At 41.6% G+C, this 25,666-nt stretch overlaps 2 protein-coding genes across 10 annotated transcripts in view; one reads left to right on the top strand and one right to left on the bottom strand.

The window, feature by feature from the left end:
* zranb3 (zinc finger, RAN-binding domain containing 3) overlaps positions 1-24,531 on the bottom strand; it is a 73,719-nt gene extending 49,188 nt beyond the window's left edge. Inside the window, exons 1-8 of the mRNA XM_023395415.2 lie at positions 24,266-24,531; positions 22,840-23,037; positions 13,705-13,723; positions 13,243-13,421; positions 9,858-10,089; positions 5,684-5,769; positions 3,952-4,123; positions 663-797 (exon numbers count right to left, since the gene is read on the bottom strand). Of these exons, the coding sequence (XP_023251183.2) occupies positions 663-797; positions 3,952-4,123; positions 5,684-5,769; positions 9,858-10,089; positions 13,243-13,421; positions 13,705-13,723; positions 22,840-22,985 (969 nt within the window). The 5' untranslated portion in view covers positions 22,986-23,037; positions 24,266-24,531. The remainder of the gene's footprint in view (positions 1-662; positions 798-3,951; positions 4,124-5,683; positions 5,770-9,857; positions 10,090-13,242; positions 13,422-13,704; positions 13,724-22,839; positions 23,038-24,265) is intronic.
* Positions 24,532-24,608: 77 nt separating this feature from the next.
* Positions 24,609-25,666, top strand: part of r3hdm1 (R3H domain containing 1) — a 43,108-nt gene continuing 42,050 nt past the window's right edge. For 4 of the 9 annotated variants that reach the window (XM_023395405.2, XM_023395406.2, XM_023395401.2 and 1 more), the window contains exon 1: positions 24,611-24,742. The gene's annotated coding sequence lies outside the window, so the exon portion shown is untranslated. Of the gene's footprint in view, positions 24,743-25,666 lie in introns of all 9 variants that reach the window. The other 5 variants (XR_015436390.1, XM_023395403.2, XM_023395407.2 and 2 more) reach the window with 3 other exon arrangements.

Genomic DNA, 25,666 nt, shown 5'->3' with positions numbered 1-25,666 from the left:
TCAACACTTTGAGAACCAACCCCGCTGCCTATAATGATGTAAAGTCCACGGTGGTCAAACTGAAACCAAGGCTGCTCTTTCACATTTTTTACTGCCTGTTATATAATAAAACGGGGAGCGAGGCTAGCAGTGAAAGCAGCTAATGTTAGATGTTGACTGCAGCCCACCGCCAATAAAAGGTTTGAGTGCATTATGTACAAATGCCCTGAGATGAAATATCACCGTCAGCATCGAGGCATTAAACTGCTACGATGTTTAAAGGAGAGGGCTGACGTTGTTCTGTGTTTTTCTTATCGTCAGCAAAGTCCATTAAAAGACCAAAAGCAACAACTCCTCTAAAACTTTCAGACATTCCTACCCGGTCAGTTGCACACAGCCCTGAACCCATCAATTCCTACTGAAGATCTTTGAAAAATATATAAAGTTATTTTCTTTTAAAACAGCAAAATAATTTACTAAAACATCCACTCAAACTGGAGTAAATAGGTACTATTTTCTGCTGCGGATTGATCCACATTTGGAGTACTGACAGCAGCAGGACGGTGTATGTCGGAATACTAACGCAATACTTTTTAGTAGGATTTCCTGTGTTTTATAACGACATAAGTTAAGGGCTAAAACAAGATACACTCCCACTTCCTCACCACCTGCTCTCCCATTACCTTGGCTATAGCTGTTTGCTTGTACATCTGCGTGACCAGCCCCATGACCTGCGTGAAGGGGTTGTCCGTGGCGACGACCCCCGACCCCAGTCCCTTCATCAGCGTCTCCCACTTGGCGAAGCTGGCTGAGGCCTCCTGCAAGAAAGGAGAGCGCAGAGACAGTGAGGCCGCGTCCTTTATTTCTTCATCCACCCTTCTCTCTCTCTCTCTTTCTGCTGTTTTTGAGATATAAAGGGCAAAACAATTAATGGTGCTGTGGGTGTCCTACTTTCCCTGGAAGAGGAAGAAAAAAGATGGAGTAAAAAGAGATAGAAAGAGGGAGAATTCCCAAGGATGCCACCCCCTCTGACTGCGCTGCTGTGTTAGGTGGGTCATGAGCGTCTCCCAATTATAGCCGCCTTGTGACAAGCCGGGGTCGAAGATGGAGAAGCAGCCGTGCCGGCACAATAAATCAAAAACGGCTCGCGTGCTCTCAAGGTGATTGGCGAGAAGTATTTAAGGCAGGAGTGGAGAGCGGAGAGGATCGCAGTGGGAGACGCTGCCGGTGAAGAGCAGCATATGCTCCGCTCTGCTCGTAAACAAGACACGCAGAGGGGCCCGCGCATTTGTCGTCCACATGTAGGTTAGCCCTGTTTATCATGAAAAAACAGTCAATTCACGGCAGGCCACAGCACGTCTTGTCGTTTTTTATTGGACGACAATGCAAGACACCATGTAGAAATGTGTCATGAAAAGCAGCATGCTGTACGTTTGATTCTATTTTCCTACAAAAACTTCAGTGTGCATGTAATTTCAAGTGCCTCAGAGGAGCGATGAACCTCCTTGACTTTTTCAAAATTGCCAAACTTTAAACCACTCTGTCATTAGAGGTTATTTTGCGGTCTATTGTTAACAGCTCTCGATTGAATCCATCTGAATTTGGCGTAAATGTGTCAAATTTCCGCAGGAATGAGCACTTTCTTTAAAGTGGGAAAAAAAACAAAAAAACTGTGAACCATATGGCGAGCTGAAGGCAGAGGTGGCTGCGCGTGATTAAGCACATACATACATGCACATCGCGGGGTGGGTGTGTTGTGAAGCGGGTCGGAGGGGAGGGGAGAAGGGGTGAGAAAGGCATAGAAACCTTATTAATGCGAGCACACACACACACACACAACGGAGGCTTCCTCAGAGAGCAAGTTTCACCACTGCATCTCGTTCAGCGCAGGTACAATGAGAAGACTGTGGTGAAACATGAAAGCGTTGCACCATTTAGTGCAATAATTAGCATTTCAGTGGATTCAAACCTCGTCAAAGTCAAGGACGGTTGAATGAATAAACAGTATCACATTGGAGGAGCACAAAGCTGCATTTCCTTTATGTTTTTCCTCAGATGTTTCACTGAGCAGCACCTGCAGAAAACACAGCTATGTCTGTCTCTCTGTGTTTTTTTTTTCTAATTAAAAATTTTACATTGAAGCATTTCTTTATAATCTGCTGGGGGGGAAAAAAATGGCTAAACACTCCACCCTTGAGGATATTCACCGGACTAACGCTGACAAAAGGCCAGGCCTGAAAATGTAAAGGGCAGGAGGGGCATAAAAAGTGTCTGGCTGTGGAAGATAAAAGCCATCATTAGAGAGTAAAATGAGATAGGAGGAATGAACTGGTGAGTGGTCCTGGTACACAGCATATATCAACACAGTTGGTTTAGAGGAAAATAAAGTCCACACAGTTTTTTTTGTTTCATATTGTTCATATTTTCCTGCTTTTGGGAGATTTGGGTGACTGGCCACTTCACACCTTCCCTTCTCTCCTCTCTTAAAAACCAGTCCATTCAGCTGTGAGTGTGAAATTTCTGTCTATTCTCCTCAGTGGATAAATGCATGTAAAAAAAAAACAAAAAAAAACACACTCACAGATTCATCTCACAAACAATAATAATAATAATAATAATAATAATAATAAAAAAGAAGCCATGAACTGTGAAGCAGAAATGCGTTTTTTGTTTTCGACAAAGACAAATGATCTTCAGGCTCATCCCTCTGAGGATATCACGCATTGGAAGCTGCAGCTTCAGCTTCAACTTCAGATAACAGAGCAACTATAAGACATGACGTGAACTTTTCCACCGGTTCAAAATGTACGCTCTGTGGCCTAATTGGCAGCGCTATGTAGCAACACTGACCATATTTAGCCCCCAATTAAAGTGTCGCTTAACATTTAGGCAGACTGGGGGTAAAAACCTGCATCATCACTTTCCCGAGCAGCTTCCTTATTGTTGTGTTATTTCAGCGATGGCGGCTTGGTGCATAATTAGTGCTGAAAGAGCTCCTCCGGTGTTTCTGCATTCCTGCTGATATGATACAAAATATAACAAAGGATTCTCGGTGTGTGTTGTAGCGCACGATGGAAAGCTAACCCATCGTAGCCTTGACACCGGGTGACCCAATGCGGAGAGCGGAGGAGAGACACCGACACGGGCCGGGGTCAGAGCCGCATTAGCATTCACGTGTAGGTTCCCACGCATTCCAGGGCAGCGTGGGAGGGAGGAACTGCAGCCGTAACTTTAGGGAGGCTAAAAAAGATGCAAACACCTACACATAAGACATGACGTCTACTCGAGAAAATACACAACAAATACACGACAAACAGCCGACAATCTGTATTCGTTTTTGATTCTAATAGAACTTTTGTATTTCCCGCCACTGACCAATTATAATGATGTTGTGGAACTTCCTGCAGTTCCTCTAATGACCACTACAACGTCCACCTTTGCAGCAGATTATTATAAGATTATAAAATAGCTGCAGATTGATTGATCTGTTGATTGTTAATTGTTGCAGCTGTAATTATATTAAAAAGGGCTGAATGAATTCAGGTTGAAGCGTTGTGATTCATTAACAACAAATAAGTGTTTTTACCCGCTGTGTAGAAAGGCATGACTCACAGCCTGGACCACTTACGAGTTGTGGTCATACCTGTGACAAATTCTCTAAATCGCTTGTATGTGCCACTTAAGGATGAAATTACTATTTCTTGCATGAAGCCAGATGACGATTGATAAGTTCTGCTTGATAAATGAATTAAAACTATTATTGACTTGAGACAAATTTAGAGACAATGAAAGCAAAAATACCATTGTAGGAGACGGTTTGTAGTTGCATTAATCTCAAAATGTACAAACCTGGAGATAAGGGATTTAGCCACAATGTGACACTAAATTAGTCATTAAGAAATAATACTTCTGGCCATGTACGAACAAGAGAAGGCCAAGGTAAAAAGAAGCGTCTGTGCACACAAGTGTCACCTTTGCAGCCTCCTTGGGCAGGTCGAAGGGGATACGCTGGCGGATTTTGGGGGGCAGCTGACTGAGCACCTCAGCCTTCAGACGGCGGATCATGATCTGGCTCAGCCGCTGGTGCAGCTCCTCCAGGTTGGACGCCCCACGAGAGTCCCACTGCCTGCGACGCCCGAAGTACCTGTGAGAGATTGAGTGAGTGGGTGAAGCCTTGCCTTGCCGATGCATCCGTTTTTGTTTTTTTTTTTTAGACACATCTAAACTTTCGAAGAAAACATACTTATTTACAGCACTGCCCTGGAGGAATAGTTAAACACATTTAAACATTCCCACCAGGGAGCTGCCCAGCACCACAACAGCCTCCCATCGTTTACTGCTGAGCAGCTCTGCCGGAGCAGTCAGGGGATCAGTTTTTTGCTTAAGGGCGATTTGCAGAGCAGAAAACTATTTTGTTTAATGGCCACAGCAGCAGGTTCATCCCAAAACTCGCCAGTAACTTTCACAATTTATCAGCCAAATGGATTTTTAGAATAGAACTGGCCCTACATACAAAGGCTGGTTATCTGCCATATTGGCTGGAAGTGTGGACAAAGTTAACAAGGCACTGCCAAACATTTGCTGTTTCACACTTTAGTATTCAAACTTGCAGAAACCGACTCCTTCGAACATAATGTTTTAGCCCGGAGTGGGGATTTGAACCAGCAACTGCCCAGATGTAATGCTGCTTCTCTGTCCCCTGGGCTGCTGCCACAGTAACTTCACCGTTATGACAGGAATGCAATGGGAACACTCAGATGATGCCTCTCTGTGTGTGTGTGTGTGTGTGTGTGTGTGTGTGTGTGTGTGGCTCAGAAAAGGCATTCCCCAGCCGCACCGAGTGCTATTATATACAAAGTGTTATCATTAATGGCGCCGGGCCCATCCCCGACCGACTTTGATGGACATCCAAAACAATGCATTTGATGTGTTTGTTCACACATGTAACTGATCGTCACTGGCAACTGGCAGCCAGTTGGCATTTAACGCTTGGCTTCAGTTGCGGTCTGGCTCTGACAACAAACCCTAAACTCAGCAGCACCGCCACTCCAGACTCAGGCAGGTGAGATTTACTGAAACTTCAACTGAGCGAGAATCAAGAACATATGAATAAGAAACAGACCAAACTGAGATATTACACTTTAAAGTTATAATCCGTAACTTATCCACATGAAAATGACTGCACCTATGATATGTGTTCTTACATTATCCAAAAAAAATAAGGTGAGTGAATGTTCGACAGCTCAGCTCCCAGCTGCTGGAGACGTCCTGTCCTGTGTCCGCCGCTTTATTCTGTGTTTTTACTGGTTTTTATCCCCTGGTCTGTTTGTTTTGCTGAGGAGGACATCTCTGTGGATATTTCAGCTGCTGGTAAAAACCTCCTGATTGCCTTTTTAAGTTTTAGACAGAGCTAAGCTAGCTGTTCCCTCCAGTTGTTATGCTAGATGCTCAGCGTAGCTAACGCTCACCTGGCTCTAGCTACACAGTTAGCATCATCTTCACAGCTCTCAACTTCTCTGGCAAGAAAGTGAATTAGCGTATTAACAAAAATGTGAAAAAATAAAGAATGATGTGAAATTTAAAATATACAAAATGTAAATGAAATGTGCAGCTTTTTTATGATACAGTAAAGTAAATATGAGGTCATACAATATATATTTGTACGAGCTGCGTGTCGGCCTGTGTGTCAGTGTTGAGAGGTCACCTGTAATGGCCGTTGCAGAATTTCTTGGCGTAGTCGGTCCAGGTTCCAAAGCTCCTTGGATAGAGGGCATCAATCTGCATGAACAGCTGTGCAAATACACAGACAGGGAAGAACATCTTAACCACAATTCTGTACTAAACCAAACAACACAGCGTGTGTGTGTGTGTGTGTGTGTGTGTGTGTGTGTGTGTGTGTGTGGGGGAGAGAGAGACTCTGTACAAGCCACAGAGAATGTGCATGCACCATGTTTGGACCAAGCTCTAATAATGCAGGTGATTGGCTGTTTATTTACACAAACACATTTGAATGTGAGAAGAGACCGAACTAAAATTTGTACTTTAGCTAATGTGTATTGTAATTTTTTTTTTTGTTAAAATGAATTTGATAAAATTGGTCAAAGTAAGAGTATCAATACTGATATCAAACATTTTTGATCAATACCCAGCCCTAGCACACACTGGGGTTTTCTGCTACAGCCTTTCTTAGCTTATCGTAGCTAATGTTAGCTATTAGCAAACTTAACTTAAACACACTGTACCTCACCTGGAGACACATTTTATCCATATTTTATCCAGTATTCGATCAATGAAATACCATTAGCTGATAAGATTAGCTAAACAGCTGACGGGACAAATTACCTCAAATATCTCAATACCTAAATATTAACTGTGGAAGAACTTCCTGTCATGTAGAGACAGGGTGCGGTCGCTTCATATTTAGCAGCTGTGAGACTAATCAATCTTCTCATCTTGCCACAAAGAAGATTTCCTTTAAAAAAGGTCATTTTTCCATTATGTCAAATAAATTTAAAAACACTGGCAACTGACAACACTGGCGGATTTAGGAATGAATCATTAAGACTTTTTTAGTTCCCACAACTTCTCAACTTCTAGCTTCTGAAAGCTGAAAGCACGCCATAACTCAAACCTTTTTTTGGCTCCAAACACAGACCTTACCTGTGCTCACGATTAGTCTACTGTCACGAGGCGGGTCCTGTGTGCAATTTATTCAAGGTCCTGCTGTCCTTCGCCTAGTTTACCAGTCCTGTGTAGTGCAACTGTGTGGTAATTTGTGTCAGTGCCAATTAACCAGGTCAAACCGCGGCGCAGGCACACATAGGCAAGAGAAAGCGGAACTGATTTGAAAATTAAATGAAATACGCACTGAGAATATCAACCTACTGCTGCTAGACATGAAAATAATGAGTCATCACAAGATCTTGATTTTGAGAAACTGATAAATTACAAGCTGCTGTTTTCTGTCATCAGTGGACATATGGCGTTTTTGAGATCATGTGTGCAACAAAGCTCCCCCAGAATATATGTGTGTGTGTGTGTGTGTGTGTGTGTGTGTGTGTGTACACACCACATCCCTGTCAATTTTCAGTATTTGCGGCAATTTCTGAAGTAATGACAGGTAATCATCAGCAAGGCGATCTGAATAAGCAGCCACAGTGAGAGTGCTATTCTAAATTCAGAGCTTGTTCAACAGGGGCTTTGCATTCCCCCCCCCCCCCCCCCCCACACTGTTGATATAATAGGTGGGTGGAATGAGGGCACATCATGAACAGTGCAGCATGCCCTGAGCTGTGTGCTAACTCGATGTCAGCGCCACAGTGAGTAATGATGGCAGTGAGGAGACTTGCACAGAGGCAGGGACAGGGCTTATCAGGTTTATGCTGCGGATGATAAAATGTTATATTCAGTTTCAGATTCTAGTGGCAGAGAGAGAGAGAGAGAGAGAGAGAGAAAGAAAGAGAGAGGGAGTGATATCTAAGAGCTCACCTCACCACTGCAGGCAGGCACTGGCACAGACAGGATGGCATGTATCACACATACACACACATATACGCACTATAGGCTATAACACACACACACACACACACCTTCTCGAGATTTCTTACAAGTATGAACTTCGCTTCATTTTGGAATTAATTAGGTGCCTGAATCTCATCAGTTAATTATCATGATCGGGTCTAGGCAATAATTAAGTTTTGCTCACAGCGATGTGGCAGTTGTACGACAGTGAGATCTGAGGCCCGTGTCACATAAGATACTTTAACATAGTCAACGCGAAACCGATGATGTCACCCCTGGTTATCATCACCACAAGCTTCTTTCCACAACACGGGAGCAGAATCTGGAGCACCAGTTTGCCGCCGATCACTTTTTAATATTTTATGAATAACCATTATTATCCTTCATGATCTCACATTTAATTACATCCTGATTATGTGCATACAAGAGTGTGACCTGTGCTTAAATCACTTCTGAAAACGTCTGTTTTTATGCCCATTAACAATAAGCAATCTTCATTTTAAGTGTTTTTCCCAAGGAACAAGTTCTGGTGATATTTCGCTCATTGTCAACAAATCCCACGAAAAGACCAAACTGATCCTAACACACACACACACACACACACACACACACACACACACACACACACACACACACACACGCTTTAGTTTATTTTGGCTCAATCCAACATACACAGTCCTGCTGTTGTGAATACTCGCTCAATCAGAGCACCAAATGTGTATTAATCCACCACAAAAAAAAATAGTCCCGAACAAGTGCACTATTTCCTGGATGGAGACGGCACACTTAGCATCATTTCCTGTATCTGTGTCTATTCACTCCCATGGGAGAAGTGAACGTGATCACGGAGTAAATGATGATTCTTTCGCCTCATAGTCACAGAAATAAATATTGGATCCATTGATTATTATTTTGCTGTTTTTGGAGGGAAAAAGAGAATAATATTTGACGGATATGATCTTGTGCTGGGTTGATCAGATATTAAGCTAGCAGATAAAAACAAGCTGCAAAATCGGACGCAAATTCATTCTGTATCTAGTGTTGTATTGTTTTGTTGTTATGTTTTTGACATGGACCAGAGCCATGGAAAGAAACACAGCTCTAATCATGAATATATAGAATATAGAAAAATACTAAAGATTTGAAACCAAAGCTTTTAGGGGCCTTGACACAAATCTTCTTTCTTCCATGTTTGTTTCAATTATTTTATGCATCTTTTCTCTGTTTGTAAAGCACTCTGTGACACTGTTAAGAAAAGTTGTGTATCAATAAAGTTTTATGATATTCGGTATGCAACACAGATAGTCAGGAAATAACTAAAAATGCTACATTCCAGGTTATGAATAATTATGAGGCTGTGTGTGTGTGTGTGTGTGTGTGTGTGTGTATGCACTGGAGAGCAGAGGTATTCATAAACAGCATGTTCTGAACAGTATGTACAGTATGTTCCAGTGTTTTGGACACAATCAATAGCCTTAAATCAACTGTATAATTCATAAATACGAATATTCGTTAAATAATCATCATGATAATTTAAGCAACATATAAATACAGCGACTTTAAGAGGAGACAATGTAAATGCCGGAGCACAAAGCTGTATCAGTGCCCCATCATTACATTATGGCACAGTGGACATACAGCCCTTGTTACTGATGCTATATTGTGTCTTCACACTGAGACTGTGAAAAGATTTTCTATTCACAAAGTTCACTTCATCTCCTGCAGCTGCAGTGATGGACTGCGCCAGCGATCTACAGCTTCAATATAACATATATAAAAATGATATAATAAATCATTATGGAGAGGGGAGCGGCTCTGCTGCTCTCCAAACACCATTGTCCTGTGAAGAGCCCCTCTTATTGTCTCTAAATTCAATAGTTTGCCCCCCCTGTGTGCTTCTTTTTATTACTTGTCTCATTTATTGCGGTGCACTGTCTCTTCATATCGGGCTTTGTAAATGAAGTTTTTGCAACAAAGGTTATTGAAATAAGTCCACGGGATCCTTGAGGATAAGTGATGCCGGAGAGAGTTAATTGGCTTTTTGAATGTTGGATCTGAGTATTACCTGCTCTGGAGCAAGTTACCATGGCGATCTACCTGCACTGTTGAGCGCAACACCTTTGTGAGAAGCCAGAGCTGAGCCCTGGGTTGGCCTACTAATCTTCCTTCATGAGTTTGGGCTCACGTATACTTTAGAGGCATATGGATGTATCTTTAGAATCTGTTGAATCTGGTTTCTTAGATTAGACACTGCTCCTTCCTCGTTAGCTATATGTTAGATCTTCTATCAGAAATTAAAGGACGTTTAAATCTGAAAGGTTCATGTCGGGAAGAAAACACAAAACATTATTCATTACCTCCTCAGGTCGACCCAGGGCCGGGGTGCCGGTGAGCAGGATGGCCCGCTTGGCGCTCTGAACGAGGGGAACCAGAATCTTAGTCCGTGCCGCATTCCTGGACTTGAGGTAATGTGACTCGTCCACCAAGACCACGGCGAACCGCTGCCTGGTCAGAGCCTCCACTAGGGGGCGCGCGTCTGTGGTGAGCAGTCCATAACCCAACACCGTCACCTTACTGCTGCTGATGCCCCTGGAGGAACGAGGACATGAACACTGAGCAACAACAGTGTAGAAAACGACGTACAACAACAAACATTAAACATCTATTTATTCTGTTATTGCTGTTTATCTGGCTGGATTGACCGGTTGCTGTCCTAATGGATTATTCTGCTGATTATTTCCTCAATTGATCGATTCATCATTTGTTTAATAACATGTCAGATAATAATGAAAAACTGTCTTAAAGCAGCTGGGATCTGCAGTTTTTATCAAACGTTACTCAAACTGAGCGAAATAGTGCATTTGTTGGGGACTATTTTCAGCAGCGGATTAATACACATTTGGTGCTCCAGTGAGTTTTTACAGCAGCAAGAGCCAATGAAAGCCTACGGCAATGTATTGAAGGAACATGTGACCCACTGCAGCAGTTCAGCTCATTGATGTGTTTTCAGTCATTCTTGTACAACACTGGGGCTCTATACCTCAGGAGTAAAATATATCAGGATATTCTTAAATAATAATTGTTCGTCAGACTTCCTGTAGTCACCGTTAAAGTTCACAAGTGTGTGTCAACACTTAAATTCAAACTCAACATCTGTTCAAATGTTCAAGTGTTTATTGACTTGGCAACTGAGCCATCAAGGTAAAGTAAACCAGACAATTAAAAAAAAAAGAAAAAAGGGACACAAGTTGTGGACACAAGAGTCGTACGCAAACTGGCACCGCAGCTCTTTTCATAAATCTCCTCTCCTTCAGCGCTTAAGAAAATCCATTCCTGGGGCTGCATTGCAATTTTCTATATTTTCCAAGCTATATGCAGCCCTAACACAAACACACAGGCACCGTCACAGATAAACAAACAAACACAGACGCGACATTCAGCTGCATGAAACTCAATAAGAATCTCTGAGAAATCAAAAACATTTCCAGCATCTGTCAGGCTCTAATTCTTCGCCTTCACCCATACACGCACACACACACACACACACACACACACACACACACACACACACACACACACACATTTCCAAGCTGAAATAAACCTAAGGTGCCATTCATGTTCTACAAAAGAACAAGTGAGTCAAAACACCGAGAGGAGGAGCTGCATAATTTTTTCTTGCCTCCTCATTCAGTCATTAACACATCCAGTTCAAGGACACATTTTCCCCCGAGGGCTTTCACAACCTCTTTGCGCCTCATCTGTGATGTGAGGTGGGAAGGTTTTCTTCCTTCCCCCTTCTCTGCCACAAATATAGAAAGTTTGTTTCATTCAAAAATAAAAACTAAGAGAACTAGGGGAAAGTTGAGAAGATAATAAAAGTAGCTGTTTTCCTCCACATTAGTCCACAATGCAGAGACACACAGGAATCAATACAAACAGCTGTGAAAATGAGGCAACGTTTTCTCCACGACAGCATTTTTTCCCCACTTCCTGCATTGAGAAATTTCAGCTCTTGTTCAATATTGCAGACGTCACCTTGACATGATGTGTCTGTCAGCGCTGTCAAACATCGGCCCCTGCCGGCTCCTGACACCCGGGGACACTTTGAGATTAATTTGTCAGCCACAAGTTTTCTGTGTGTGTCACAGTCACCCTCACTCTCTCACACCGTGTGACCGAGTGTGTTTTGAGCTTTTATTCCGTCTGTGGGGAGACGATGCCACGCAGATTATTATAGGGACGACTTCCCCTTAAATTCAAATTATGGCTGCAGCCTTTCACTTCCATAATCCGATGCGTGATGATGAACATAATCCTTGGATTATACTGTATTATTGCATAGATATCCCAAACATATTTATCAGCTCTAAAGAGATTTTGTATGGGTGTGAATGTACAAAAAACGTGTCCCTATCTGCTCGATAACATGACGAAAGGCAAAAATGGCAAAAAAAAAATGGCTTCCAGCTCTTCGCATGTGAATATTTGCTGCTTTTCTTAGTCATGTATGATAGTAAATTGAATGTCTTTGAGTTGTGGCTTGTTGGTTGGACAAAACAAGCAACTTGGAGATGTCGCTTTAGGCTTTAGAGCAATGTGATGGGTATTTTTCTCACGTTTCAATTAACAAATAATCAGGAAATATGAAAATAATTTTTTTCCCCCTAAAGTGTCACTTATTATTGGTTATATTTCTGACCGTGTGACCTTTAACCAAAACAAGTAATATATGCAGCTATTTTTTTTTTTCATTAACAGTAACACCAAACAGTATGAAATTTTGCATATTTCCTTCAAAGTTCAAACTCTCTGGCTCCCAAACCACAGTTTTATTAAACTGTCAGGCTACCATTGTCTCATACTGAGGCTTTATCAGTTTGCCAATATTAGCCTTTCATTAAAAAACAGATATTGGCCAGTCAGTGTCATCCAAAACTGATATGAGGAATAAAATTAACTCCATTGTCTATGTGAAGCCTATAATCGAAATATATTCTGTAAAGTCATTTGGATGATGATTCTTTAAAAAACATGCACTTTATTATAGAGTCTAATAAAATTACAGAGTATAAAGTGAGCAGAGCATTTCTTTTCAAGAGGAGAATAAATGTGTAGAGGAGTCACATCATACTTAAAATGGTCGACGTAGAAAAGGTCAAGCTAAATGCAATAATGTGTCTGGCTCTTTAGTTGCTAAATGCTTCACTGTGTTCACCAGCTTCTGTTCCCTCTGCCATTGGATGCTGAGCAGGTTGCATATAGTAGATTAATACAAGCTGTGTCGCTGAACGACGCTAAAACACAAGTGATAACTAAAACCAACCGCACATTAGCTGCTAAGAACCACAACGGCACGTAGACAAAGTTAGCAATTAGCTAACAGTAGAGCATTTAGCAGCTAAAGAAGAGCCTGATATTTCCCTCAGGAGTCAGTGAAGACCAAAACAGAGATGAAAGGAGAATGAATATTGGATTTAATGGCCTGGAAACGTGACGCCAAAGAAATGCTAATGTTGTTCTGTATTTGCTCAAAGTGTAAATTAAGCCAGTGTTTGTGGTAATACATTAATGTTGTGTTTACAGCTTGTTCTCGCTGCCTCCAGGTGGCTGAAAAAAAATCAATTAACGTAGCTTTAAGAAAGTCAGAAGTCAATTGAATAAAAAAAACTAAGATGATGACTTCACATTATAACATATGTGTGTAGCCAGGAGGGAGGAGGGTGTTACAGTGCGATGACCTACATGGTGTGGCTCTTGTTCTCCACCAGGTTGACGTCTCCAGGCTGCAGCTCGGGGATCCACCTCTCCAGCTCCTCGATCCAGGGGTATTTCAGGGACGAGGGCACCACCACCAGGAGAGGCCACTCCTGCCTGAAGGCGTACGCCACCGCGATGGCCTGCACCGTCTTCCCAAGACCCATCTGGACCGACCAAATCAACACCCAGGCGAAGGGGGAGAAAAACAAGTCAATCGCGCACAGACTCTGCGATAAATTGCATATGACGGCCGAGCTGATGTGAGGCCCAAGAGTAATAAGGTCTCAGAATGATTCTTGTGTCAAAACCGATTAGGCACGTGGGAGTGCTGCACAGGGCTGACAAATTAATTTGGAAGGCATGCAGCGAAATCTCAGGTTCATTTTTCTTTTTTTTGGGGGGGGGTGAGGGTGTTAGATTTCCTGAGCCAGCGATGTGTGTGCTTACCTCATCAGCAATCATACATCTGTAAAACAAAGAGGAAACAGAAAACTTTATCAGATGGGTTTTCAGACTAGGAAATTGCTTTGTAGAGCTGAAACCTAGCTGCTGTAAAACTCACGAGTTACTAGTGTACATAGAAGCACAACAGCCCCCTGCAGCATAAGGGCCTTGCTCAAGGGGTACAACAGCATTAATTAGAGAGACATTTATTCTGATTCGCCATTCCACACATTCGTGGCTTGTACCAGGGATCCTCCTGTCACAAGCCGACTTCTCAACCCTTCTCTGGTGCACACACACAGAGTCACAGTGGTGAGGCAGCGCCGCCGCCTCAGAGTCAGCGTCTCTTGGACAAATTTCAAGTCTGTCACTTGTGATTTAGGGAGGCACCGGTTCTTTGTTTGAGTTTTGAGAGTTGTTGCTAGTATTCAATATTTATGTTGTTGTTCCTGTTGGATGTTTCTGTTTCTGATGGAGCTGAGACTCTGGAGAGTGTTCACTGTTTGGGTTCATCCGGTTCGTAGTAAAAGTAACATGGCGGGTTTAATGTAAAATGTAAAAAATAAAAAAATATATTATAATGATACAGGAAACTGTCAATCAAGTTGTATATCCTTTGTTTTTAATTATGTCTCTTTAAGACAGGACAAGTTGTCCCACAAAAATCAAGCTTCCAGTCTGACAGGTGCAGAAGGAGAGACTGAGGTTCAACATAAAATTTGCTGTTCATTTAATAGCTCAGCTCTCCATTCACTGTCTATGGGTCCAAGGCATCGAAAAATTCAGGGTTCGGCTCTCCGGTTGAGCTTCAGGGAGGAGTGGAGCGTTTTTATTTGTATTGACCAAACTGTCGCACGGCACAGATGTGAATCTATTTAAGAAGCGGTGGGCTGAAAGCAAATTTTACACAAGAGCAAGAGGAGAATGACCAGCCCACCTTTCCTAGTGCATTGACATACATATAAAATATAAGATTACTGTAAACCAAACACATTTTAGGTTACAGGTTTATTTTAAATGTGTCCATTATTACATTATGTGTGTGTCATGTGTGCACGGTGGGATAACAGACGCTATTTTGTAGTGTTTGTTTTTCTGTATCACTATTCATTCTCCAATATGTCTCCTTATGGGAGGCATCACTGCATTGCTGGTGGTGCATGGAAGGAGGTACAGGAGTTATTATTAGTGAAAAACTGCCACATGGTAACCGATACAGGTTTGAAATCCAATCCAATTACACACATTACCACAGCGCTATTATTGATACGAGCCAAAACAGTTAATCGATTAGTCAGTCGACAAAAAATGTAATCTGTAATCTACCCTCGTTAATCCTGATTATCCTTTGAATCCATATTTTTAACAGAGTGAGATTAACCTGCGATTGAACCTGGAACAAGCAGCAGCTCACCTCTTGTGGCTGTCTCTGATAACATATCTTTTTGCTGCCAACCAGTTTCCTTTACACTGTACATTATAAGGAACAATGAAAGCGCGACGCAGCCCTCATCTGAAGTCGTACAGATAGATCAACCTCTGGTTCTCTCTGCCCAGTGGGTTTGGGGCCTATTGTCGTGACCTTGCTTATTCATAAATGCTTCCAACATCATGTCAGAGCAAACAGTGCGACAGAGCAGCGCTGAATACCTCAGACACACTATCTCATTATTCTTTCTCCTCCTCCTCCACTTCCTCCCCCCATCTCCGCCCCATTTCTCTCTTTCAGCTGAGGAACATGATTAATGTGCACCTTGCCACTGGTGGTTTTTCTAATTGCCAGCACACCGGCCCAGTCAGCGCAATGCATGCACACACACACACACACACACACAGGCCTTATGTGTGTGAAAAAATACACACAAAGGAAAAAGACATGCATACACAAAATACACGTGAACAAAAGGAAGTCCACACACAAATGCAGACACGTGCAGACTTATGCACACACACACACACACACACACACACACACACACACACACATATATATATATGTGTGAGCATGGAAGTGTGTGTGTGCTTGCGCATACATCCACCCACACACACACACCCACACACTCACAAACTAGGCAGGGAGTGCGGCTGGGGCAGGTGCTTGCCATTTCTCAACACATTAATCATCCTCCTTTAAATAACCTGAGTGTCGTCTTGACGGTTTGAGACTGCGAGGATGCTGCAGTGCTGTTGCCTGACGACGGCACGGTCCCCGTCACCGCATCTTTCTAATGTTATCTCTGAAACCCACAAGCCCCAAAGTGTCAGGAAATGGGCTCCCCTGCCTCCCAAACTGGCTCCGATGATTTGATGGCTTTGACCTCCGCGCGGCGATGTGCTGTGTGGCCCCCGTGTCTAACCCCAATCTACCAGCCCTGTTAAGGTTCTCTTCTGAGGGCTGGACCTGTAGTGCACCGTGGTCAGCAGGAAAACTGCTCAGAGGTTGGACATTGCACAAAAGGCTGACTTGAAGAGGTGCTCCGGTGTGACACGCTCGGACCCACTGGGTTCTCACACACAGTTATGGGTTCAGAGTGCGGCTTTGCTTTTTACTGCAAATGTACTTATAATCCAAACAAAGTAGCTTTTAGCAGAAGAGGTTTTGGCTAAAGTTTTTTCCTGCTTGTTTCAATCGTGTGTATGACTTTAAAAGGGAAAGTTAAACCCCAGCTATATGGGACAATCCACAACTAGCGTTTCCCTTACGTTTCATTTTTTCCAAACTTCAGTGTTGCTTTAAATATAAAAACACACACACACAATCTTAGTTTTGTACTTGATGTACTTTGACAATAGTTACACACACCCCAGCTCTTTTTTTTATCTTCTGTGGACTGTTTTTTACCTCTTCCTTTTTCCAAACTTTAGTCTTTCCCAAAGTGATTTATTCCCATTTTTTACTGTACATTGAATAAAGGTCTCTTACTGCACTGAAGCTTTAGTGATGTATCTCACTTGTGAGTCGTTTTGGATAAAAGCATTAAAAAAATGAGTAAATATTCAATAAAGTTTCACCCCAGGGTGACATTTACATTAACTATATTTTTATATTATGTTTTCAACCATATCCAAACAGAAGAAAGGAGCAACATACATGGAAAAAGATGATCTTATTAGAAAAGAAAAGACCTGGTAAATAGGCAGATGTCATAGAAAAGGCAAAACAGCGTCCAGCATATGAGTTTCAGGTCAGCAGCAGTGAGATTAAAATAATCTTCCTTGTACAAATGAGTTAATTCCTAAGCAATAACGTTGACAAGTTGCTAATTGTTGCTAATATTAGTTCATGTTAGCTAGATATTGTGTAGTGTAACTGACTTTACTGAATCTGTTTGTGGACTGTAAAATCTTTTGCTTGTGCTACTGCAAAGTTTTAAAATATCTATGTGCAGGATTTCAGGGAAAATTGTGCAATGACTGAACGTTTCAGGAAAACCTGCATCAAGCACTAGAACTAATCCAAGTGTGTTCCTTTATGATCTGTGGGTGTTATGTGACTACACTCCACATTATTGCCTTTGATGATCCTTGAACTTTCCTTTGCTATGTTTAATCATAATCCTTGACCTCCTGTATCTGTTACTGTAGGATGTGCATAAAGATGTATGACTGTATGTCGCGTTTGGCTCCAATGATGCATTTACTCTGAAGTTTATTGAAATGATAAACTAACTGAACTGTGAACATGAATTTTTCATGATATAAAACATGCTGAAAGTGTTTCCCACCAACACAAGTCAAAGCTTATTTATCACGTGTAGCCTCTTTACTTTGCTTATGTAAAAAAGCTCTTCTTTACATCCTGCCTGGCTACAATCCAAAAAATAGAAGGTGGGCTATTAAGGATACGGGTTACTGATCATGAGTAAAATTACATTTTTCATGCTGTATAATAGAATCTCCACAAAAATATAATACCCTATTATATGAAAACCTAAACAAATTTCATGCTTAATTAGGAGGAAATGCAATTTAGAGCACCAAGTGCAATAAATACTGTAACTGAGCATTTTAAAAAGGCAGCCATGTTACAGTATGCTGTCTTCACTTTAGAGTACAGAGGACTGATGGAGAGCTTTGTCACACGGTGCAGCTACAATCACCTGACGTTCAGTATCAACAAAACCAATGAGCTTGTGATGGACTACCAGAGAAACAGCAGACCCCCTGTCCCGCCTGTCATCCCGGGAGAGGAAGTGAACTCCTACACATTAAATCAATAAAAAGACTTCCCTTGTCGGGAAGGGACAGATTAAGGCATTCCTTAGAAATCGCTTTTACGCTTTGTCAAGTCACAGTGACCTTGAACTTTGACCTCTAACCACCAAATTCAAATCAGCTCATCCTTGAGTCCAAGTGAACGTTTCTACCAAATCTGAAGAAATTACCTCACGGCATTACTGAGATATCTCGTTCACGAGAGTGGGACAGATGTACAGCCTGAAAACATAACGCCTCCGGCCACGACTATCACCGGCGCAGAGGCATAAAGAAAAAAGCAATGGAGCATTAAAGCAGCTTTCATACTGATGTGTGTACTGAATCTCATTTTGTCTGCATTTACTGGGCACTCCACTGATTTTACACATGAAGCTCAGATCAATTTAGTCATGAGGGGAACTACTCAGTGTGTGAAAACAGATCCATAATGTCCTCCGTGGCCTTGGAGGAGGGAGCTTTCTAAAGTGTGAAAATAAAACATCCTCGGATGATGTCATCAGGGTTATCTCAGCTTCGGCTTGGCGATTGCAGATTTATAACAGAAAGCCTGTGCATTGAGTTTGAAAGGCATAAGCACATTTTTATAAGGGAGGGTGTAAAAAAATAAACCATAATTTTGCATTAAGGGAAACGTAGGAGCTCTAGCCATACTGGGGGCTAAAATGCGCCGTTCCCACTAAAAATACACAGAGAAAATACCTGTTGATGCATTACATGAAGATTACATAAAATTGACAACTTCCACCAAAGTATCAATGTCTCGACTGAATCTGAATATGAAAAATATAAATACTATATATTGTTTATCCATTTTAGCAGCTGCATGTGGAAACAGTGGTATTTTAGGGACATTTTCTGTCCAATATAAATCAGAAATTGATTAATAATGAAAAGAAATCCAAAATTCAGGTAGCCTGCAAACTCTATGCAGAAAGACAGAGCTGGCAGTTCAGTGATGCAGCCGCCACGCACACGCAACACAGGCAGTGTGCTCCCGGTATAATACTGTGCTCTTTGAGTGGTGTCCATCAAACCCCTCTTAGAAATTGATGGTTATAACTGTAACTACCAATGTGCTGCTGAATAGACCAAATGCTTTCATGCAGCCACTCTCCGTACAGCCTCTGTTTCACGAACAATACTTATGGGCCAGTACAAATGTTGCGTAAATACATCAACTTGCATGTGTACAGAGGACAAACTCCATCTCTGAATGGGCTTCTCTCAGTAAATTTCAACATTGCAGGCAGAGACGACACAGCCTGCTTATTGATCCCCCCCTCACATCAGCAGAGTAGCCTTATTCAATAAAAGCACAGACGGGCGCTTATAAAAAATATTTTGGACAAATCAGAGCAGGCTGGACAGGCATTGCATCACATGGCTTCAATCTGCAGTCAACACCTTAATGGAAGAGCTCTTAATGGATGTACTTTTACTCCAAATTGATTTTGTTTTTTCAATATCTGGGCAGGCCCATTCAGAGTTGACATTTTACAGATGTACCCCGGTTAAATTTTAGAAATGAAAACTTCTGCCCAACTTTCCAAACAACACAATCAACCTCATCTCATGGCGTTTCATTATCATACTGTACTACAACTTTCCCGCATTATCCGTCATCTAACTCCATAAAATTCACTCACCCTCCTACACAGACTGATACAGCGGGCTCCATAAGTATTGCAACAACATTTTTGATGTTTTGGTTCGGTGCTCTTGATGCTCTGGGTGTGAAAAGACACAATGACTATGAGGTTTAAAGGAAAAATCCACCCACGGATCCTCCCACACGGGTAGATATCCAACATCAATCTATGATTCACTGCATTTCAGGAGTTATTTTATAATGAAGAGCATTGACATTTTTTTTTTTTTTTTTTTGTCAGTCAGCCTAGCCCATCTAGTTCCTCTTCAGTTAGTCATATCCTACATTTCCCAGAATTGTTATACTCCTTCCGAAAAATCCAACAAGTCTGCAACTGCATTGCATTCTGGTCTATTCAGGCAGAAATATTGTCATTTCTGCCTCTTCTACGAGTCTCTGTTGTATCAGTTTTAAAAAAAAAAAAGAAAAGAAAAGGCTGCTGCTTCAAATTGAGGCTCTTTCCAAGGATATTGAGTGAACAAATAAAGAACAGCAGGGTGCCTCAAATACTTAGAAAGATCAAGATAACTGTCAATAACAATCATTCTTAGCTTGCAATCACCCGTGCTGTCCGTCTGCATGTGAGTGGGATGGTAGATATACTGTATGTGGATGAGTGTGGAGGAGTGGGCTTAAAAATACTGTTTTTAAGCACAAATAAATGGATGGAAATGTGCATTAATTCACATTTTCTTTCAGTCTAGCAAACATGATATGGAAAAAGATGGTTTCCTAAAATGTTTTAATGCTAATTAATGACACTGTAGAGAAAAATGTGATATAAAACTTGAATACCGTGAAGCCTATTGTGACAAATATGGCGCAATTGTAAATGAGAGCTGGGCAGCAGGGGCAGGTCAGGTAGGCACAGCAGGATTATCAAGCTCTGGGTTTCTCCACATGCTGAAGTGGTGTGCATAGGGCGGTGGTAAAATGAAAACACTGCATTTAAATAGTTCAAATGGGGTTTTTTTTGTAGCCCTTTCTAAAACCAAAAACACAAGTGCAAGGAACCGAGTGAACAATGCGCCTGTCTGCACCAACGTAACCTGCAATCATGCAGCACGTATTACTGACAAGCCTGCAGTAGTAATCTAGCGTTATAAAGACAAGGAGCACATCATGCTACGCTAAACACTAACAGATCTGCTGTGGTGTACAGCAGCGGAAGTCGGTACCAAACATCCTTCTCTTGTAGCATTAAAACTGAAAACAAGCTGTAAGTGAAGCAGCCAGAGTTATATTATAATGAAATATCAGTTTGATTTTACCTTTACCATACTACGACTAATTCGCTCTGCAATGCAATACAACAAATAATGCTCCTTAAATTTAATATCTTCTACACAGATCATCAACAGGTGACGATTCTGACTTCTTACCAGGCAGCTTTAGCTTCAGTCTTTTAGCGCGATATCGTTTATGTAGCCGTTAAATGCAGATTAAAGAGCCTTGTCAAGCTGGAGACGGCATTTTCAAACACTCATGGAGCTCACATTCACTGTATTCTGCCATCAGTCGGCTAGAAATGAGGAGCTGTTCACCTTTGTCTGAAATCAAGGAGCCATTGTACCAAAAATTATATGTTTCCAGTGGTAAATCTGCAGCTATTATTGTAGGAGAAAGTGTGAAAAGTGCTTTATCTTCTCCTGTTTTGGAGGAGGATGAGCCTTGACTTTAAATCTATTGAGACACTCTGGGGTGAAAGCTTTAGTTGGAGTGAGGACCTCTATACCCTGACCTGTTTGTTAGAGGTAGGGCTTCAACACGCTTTAGTGAAAGAAAAACAGGCCAAGTTCAAAAGTAAGATGCAGCATCGGCTTGATACTTGGACCCCAGATTAAAGATTATTTGAGAATTACACTTAGAGGGTTACATCACACAGCTAGAGAATAGTTATTTCCTCTGTCTGTATATATTTGTAAGTTAACTAACTAGGCTACACATCAAACATCATGTCAGTGTTCATTCTACTTTCAGATCTCGCTCTAAATACATTATCTTCTGCTCCACAGAGAAGCATTGCCCGCGCTGCTCTTACTGTCACATTGATGCCAATTGACCGAGGTAGCTGTCCACATGCTGCAGCATGAGCCAATTGACTTCTGACCCACCGGTGTAACAAAGCAGTGCCTCCCAGTGTTCCTGAATCAATATGGCTGCTCCGCAACACAGGGGCAGTGCTCAGATTGGCTCCCCCTATGCTGACCTTCCCGCAAAAACCCAAGCGTACATCGACTGGCCGGGGAGAAGGAAACGGGCAAGTCCTGGCCCGTTCCTGCAGCTAATGCTCACCACAGCCAAACACTTACAGACTTAAGGGCAACTCAGAAAATTCCCATGGACTGGTAATTGCTTTCAAAGATATAAGCTGGACTCTATCTGACCTTCTGAATTTAGAATATATTCACATATACTTTTGACATTTTGAGCCATGTAGCTTGGGTTGAAATCACATTTTACCCGTTGCACCATTGAGGTGGGGTGGGGCTGCTTACTTTAAAGCTCCATTAAGCAAATTGTTTATGTAAAAATGCCATTCTATTAGACTCAATCACACACTGGTGCAGCAATAGAGAGAAGAATGTGTTATACTACAGGTTTTTTTTGAATGTTCAGATGAATTTCTGTTACGTGTGTTCACAAACTTTATCAGGAAATGAAAAATCAAAAGATCTCAGAACCTTTGAAGTTCATATCTCCTCAGTGTCTTTTAGTATTTAATTGAAAACCGAAAAGACACATTGTGAGTATCATTAAAGCCTGATAAATATGTTCACTGTAAAGTCAAATGTAAAGACTGTGGAGTAATGAATAAAGAAGCTGGTTGTGTTATTCTATGAAATGCTCAGACAATAAGCTTGAGTTGAAAGCATCTTCATAGCAATAAATCAATATTTACACACTGCAGAGGTGGAGGGGAATATAAGGCTGCAAACACAGAGTGGCACAAACCCAGAGGGGGACTGCACTGCTCTCAAATGGAGCCACTCCAAAACGAATAATAGATCTACTTATCTGTAGCTCTACATTTAGATTACAAAAGGTATATTTCCTCTCTTTGTTATTATTGACGTTGCAAACAAGATGCAAGCTGACCTTTATTTTCAATCTCTTTAAAATACTGTTTTTCTGAATGTTACCCTCATGTCAGAGATGAGCCTTAACACAGAACTTAACATTAAAAACTTCAAAAACAAAACTAAGGGGTACTAACTGACTAACAAAAGACTGAGCTGTGATGTAACTGAGTGAGCCGCTGCACTGCTTACCGTCCATTCCTAGATAAGGCAAACTCGACGCCCTCTCTTTGGAAAGGCATCAGGCGCCGCAGGAGCTTGTGAGGAAGGCCTGACAGTTGCTGTGACCATCTTGTATCACAGCGAGAGGTCTGTAGGCCATTATCATCCATTTCCATTAGCAAGTCCTCATCAGTTTCTTGGTTCTTGCTCAGTCAGCCGGTTCTGATTCTAGGCAGAAAAAAAAAAAAACACTGTTAAAACAAAATGGCTGTCTAAACATTCACCTGTATGTAGGCTAATTTAAGTGAATATTCACTACAGCATCTATTAGACATGTAAGAGCACGTTCGTTTATCATGTGCATTGCTGATTTAAACATGTTTTATAATGATGGTAAGTAGCATTCCTCTGCTGCCTACCAGCACTGACAGGAGTACCATTATTAGAAGCTGGATGATGCAGCATAGTGGACAAAGAAAGTCTGAATTTTAGATGAGATGGTAAAAGTTGCCTGTCTCAGCTGCCTCCAGTTACAGCAACAGCATCTCCTTTGTGTTGCCACACCTGGTACAGTTCTGGTCAATCCGGCACACTAACAACCCCACAATATCATTCCTGTGTCAAAAAGTAAAAGCTTCCAGATAGAAGAGCACAAGCTGCTGTCTACAGTTGAGAACAAACGTCATGAATGTCATGTTTATTATATAACGAGTTGGTATTTTATTTAAAAAGAAGCCTACTTTCAACTTTCCACTCTTTCTTTAATATTAATAAACTTTCAGTGGATGAAAAGTGCACTGATATCTCTTCAACAGTTGTCCACCACGAGACACAAAGTTTAATTCTGTAATAAATAAAATAAAAAAAGTTATTCTCAAAGGCAGTATCCTACAATTATAGTTATGTATTGAGTTTGAAAATATCCATTAACCTTTTTCATATGTTAGAGGACCTACAGGACACCAACAAATTACACTATTGCACATTTTTAGTAAGAACGAGTTTGGCTAAAACAAACCAAATACAGTGTAGATGTAGCATCTTTAGCTAGCGCTAGCAACACAAATTGGAAGTAAACACACGAGCCTCCACAATTAAAAGCACCACTCGTATTTAAAAGACGTATTCACCTTCGTCAGCTCATTGTCTGTATTATTTTTTGACTATTCATTCCAGAAACGCATTTCTGTTCTTATATGCTGTTTGACTAGTTGCGTAGCTGGTACCTAGCTACCTAGGTAAAAAACTAGCAAGCTAACATAACTATTGTGTCACCTGTGTTTAAGTGACGGTAGAAGTTAGCAGAGCTGACATGGCAACATACAGTGTTGCTATGATACCGTGACTCGCGAGCAGCAACAGTATTCATTCACACAGTACATACATTTAAAACAGTTGTGTTAGCGAAGTTAATACGAAGAGACCAATATTATTTTTGTAAGTGTGTTGAGCCTACCCGGTGAGACAGCAGAATCAAGCGCTTTAATCAAACAGTTTCTGAGACAGCAAAGTGAACTGGGAAACTAAAAAAAGTTTCGCGGCAAATTTAAGGTACACTCGGTTTGTATCACCAGGCATCCGCAGCACGTAGTTGTCACGGTGCTCAATGCAACTCCCCTGACACTTTGTGATCTAATTTAACCACAATTCACCTAAAAGTATAAAGTTTACAACATCGTCTGGTGGGTATGTAAGATAAATGATATTGTTGTCAAACAAACAGCGTACATGCGTGCTGCCATAACTCCAAAAAAAAAAATCAGGCGACGACAAGACGTGACATATTTTCAACACCCTACGTGTCGAACGTGAGGAGCTGACGCACCTCTCCCAGCCTGGTGGACTCCGCTGCCTCTCCTTCACTCCGCCACAAACACTAGCTACTTCACCCTCGGTAGAGACAACGGCCGTGCACCGATTGTAAACCAAAGCGGTAAGGCAACATCAGATAATCTGCAGTATCCTGTCCAACACTTACCGGTTTTGCGAAAAAAGGAAAGAAAATGGGAAAAAAAAAATGTTAACCGGATAGTTGTAATCATGTAACACGAGCTAGTTAGCAGTAAACATCTCTCTTGCTAGTCCGTGACAGCTCAGTGCGCCGGTGTTTGGCCGTTTTTCAAGCGTTAGCAAGCCACAATGCCAGGTACCACTCGTTAGCTTAGCCCCGACACGATCCAACGCAAACGTAGCTCATTATGTCGCCTTGCTCTTCGGCTAAAATACACGCCTCGCGAGCAGACATCGTGTCCAAAATGCAAGCGGCCATATTTAAATTCAACGTTCGTCCGAGAAACCAGCCAGCGGTTCTTTTAATAATACAGCAGAATTCAACAACTTTCAGGCCTGGTTCGTCTGCTCCTCTCTCAGCAATATGCGGCAACGAACAGTGTGTACTAAGGTTAACTGTTTTAGCCGTTTTCAATAAACTTAACATTTAATTGAATTGCTGCGCTGCTTGGTTAAATGTCTTATCAGCCGAATTTTAGTTAAGCCTATCAATTATCAGACTTGAATGTTACGTGGTGTCCGCGGTTTGCAGGCTTATCGATATCAAGGAAACATTAAATGGCCAAATTTGTAATGGAGTCTGGTGTAACGGGCTCGCTGTGGAGCAGGGAGCAAAAAACCCAGTGTAGCATTTAAGTAACATTGCTTTAATTGATTGATTCATACCCTTCCTCAATATTGTCTGTTCTAGTTGTGATGCATTCATGTCTGGTACTTAAAATTAAAAAAAAAAATTTGATGGGAGCATAAAAATACATGTCACTCATTAATAAGTGAAGCACACGTATTAATAAAATATATATAACGTGCACCTTTAAGGAACCAAGCCGGGGGGGGGGGGGGGGGG

This window comes from Seriola lalandi, unplaced genomic scaffold (genome assembly GCF_002814215.2).
Source record: "Seriola lalandi dorsalis isolate HSWRI2012SDOR001 ecotype SW California unplaced genomic scaffold, Sedor1 jcf7180002054962, whole genome shotgun sequence".
NCBI lineage: Eukaryota > Metazoa > Chordata > Actinopteri > Carangiformes > Carangidae > Seriola > Seriola lalandi.
Note: the sequence above shows the minus strand (reverse complement) of the source record. Positions and strands in the feature narration are given on the sequence as shown.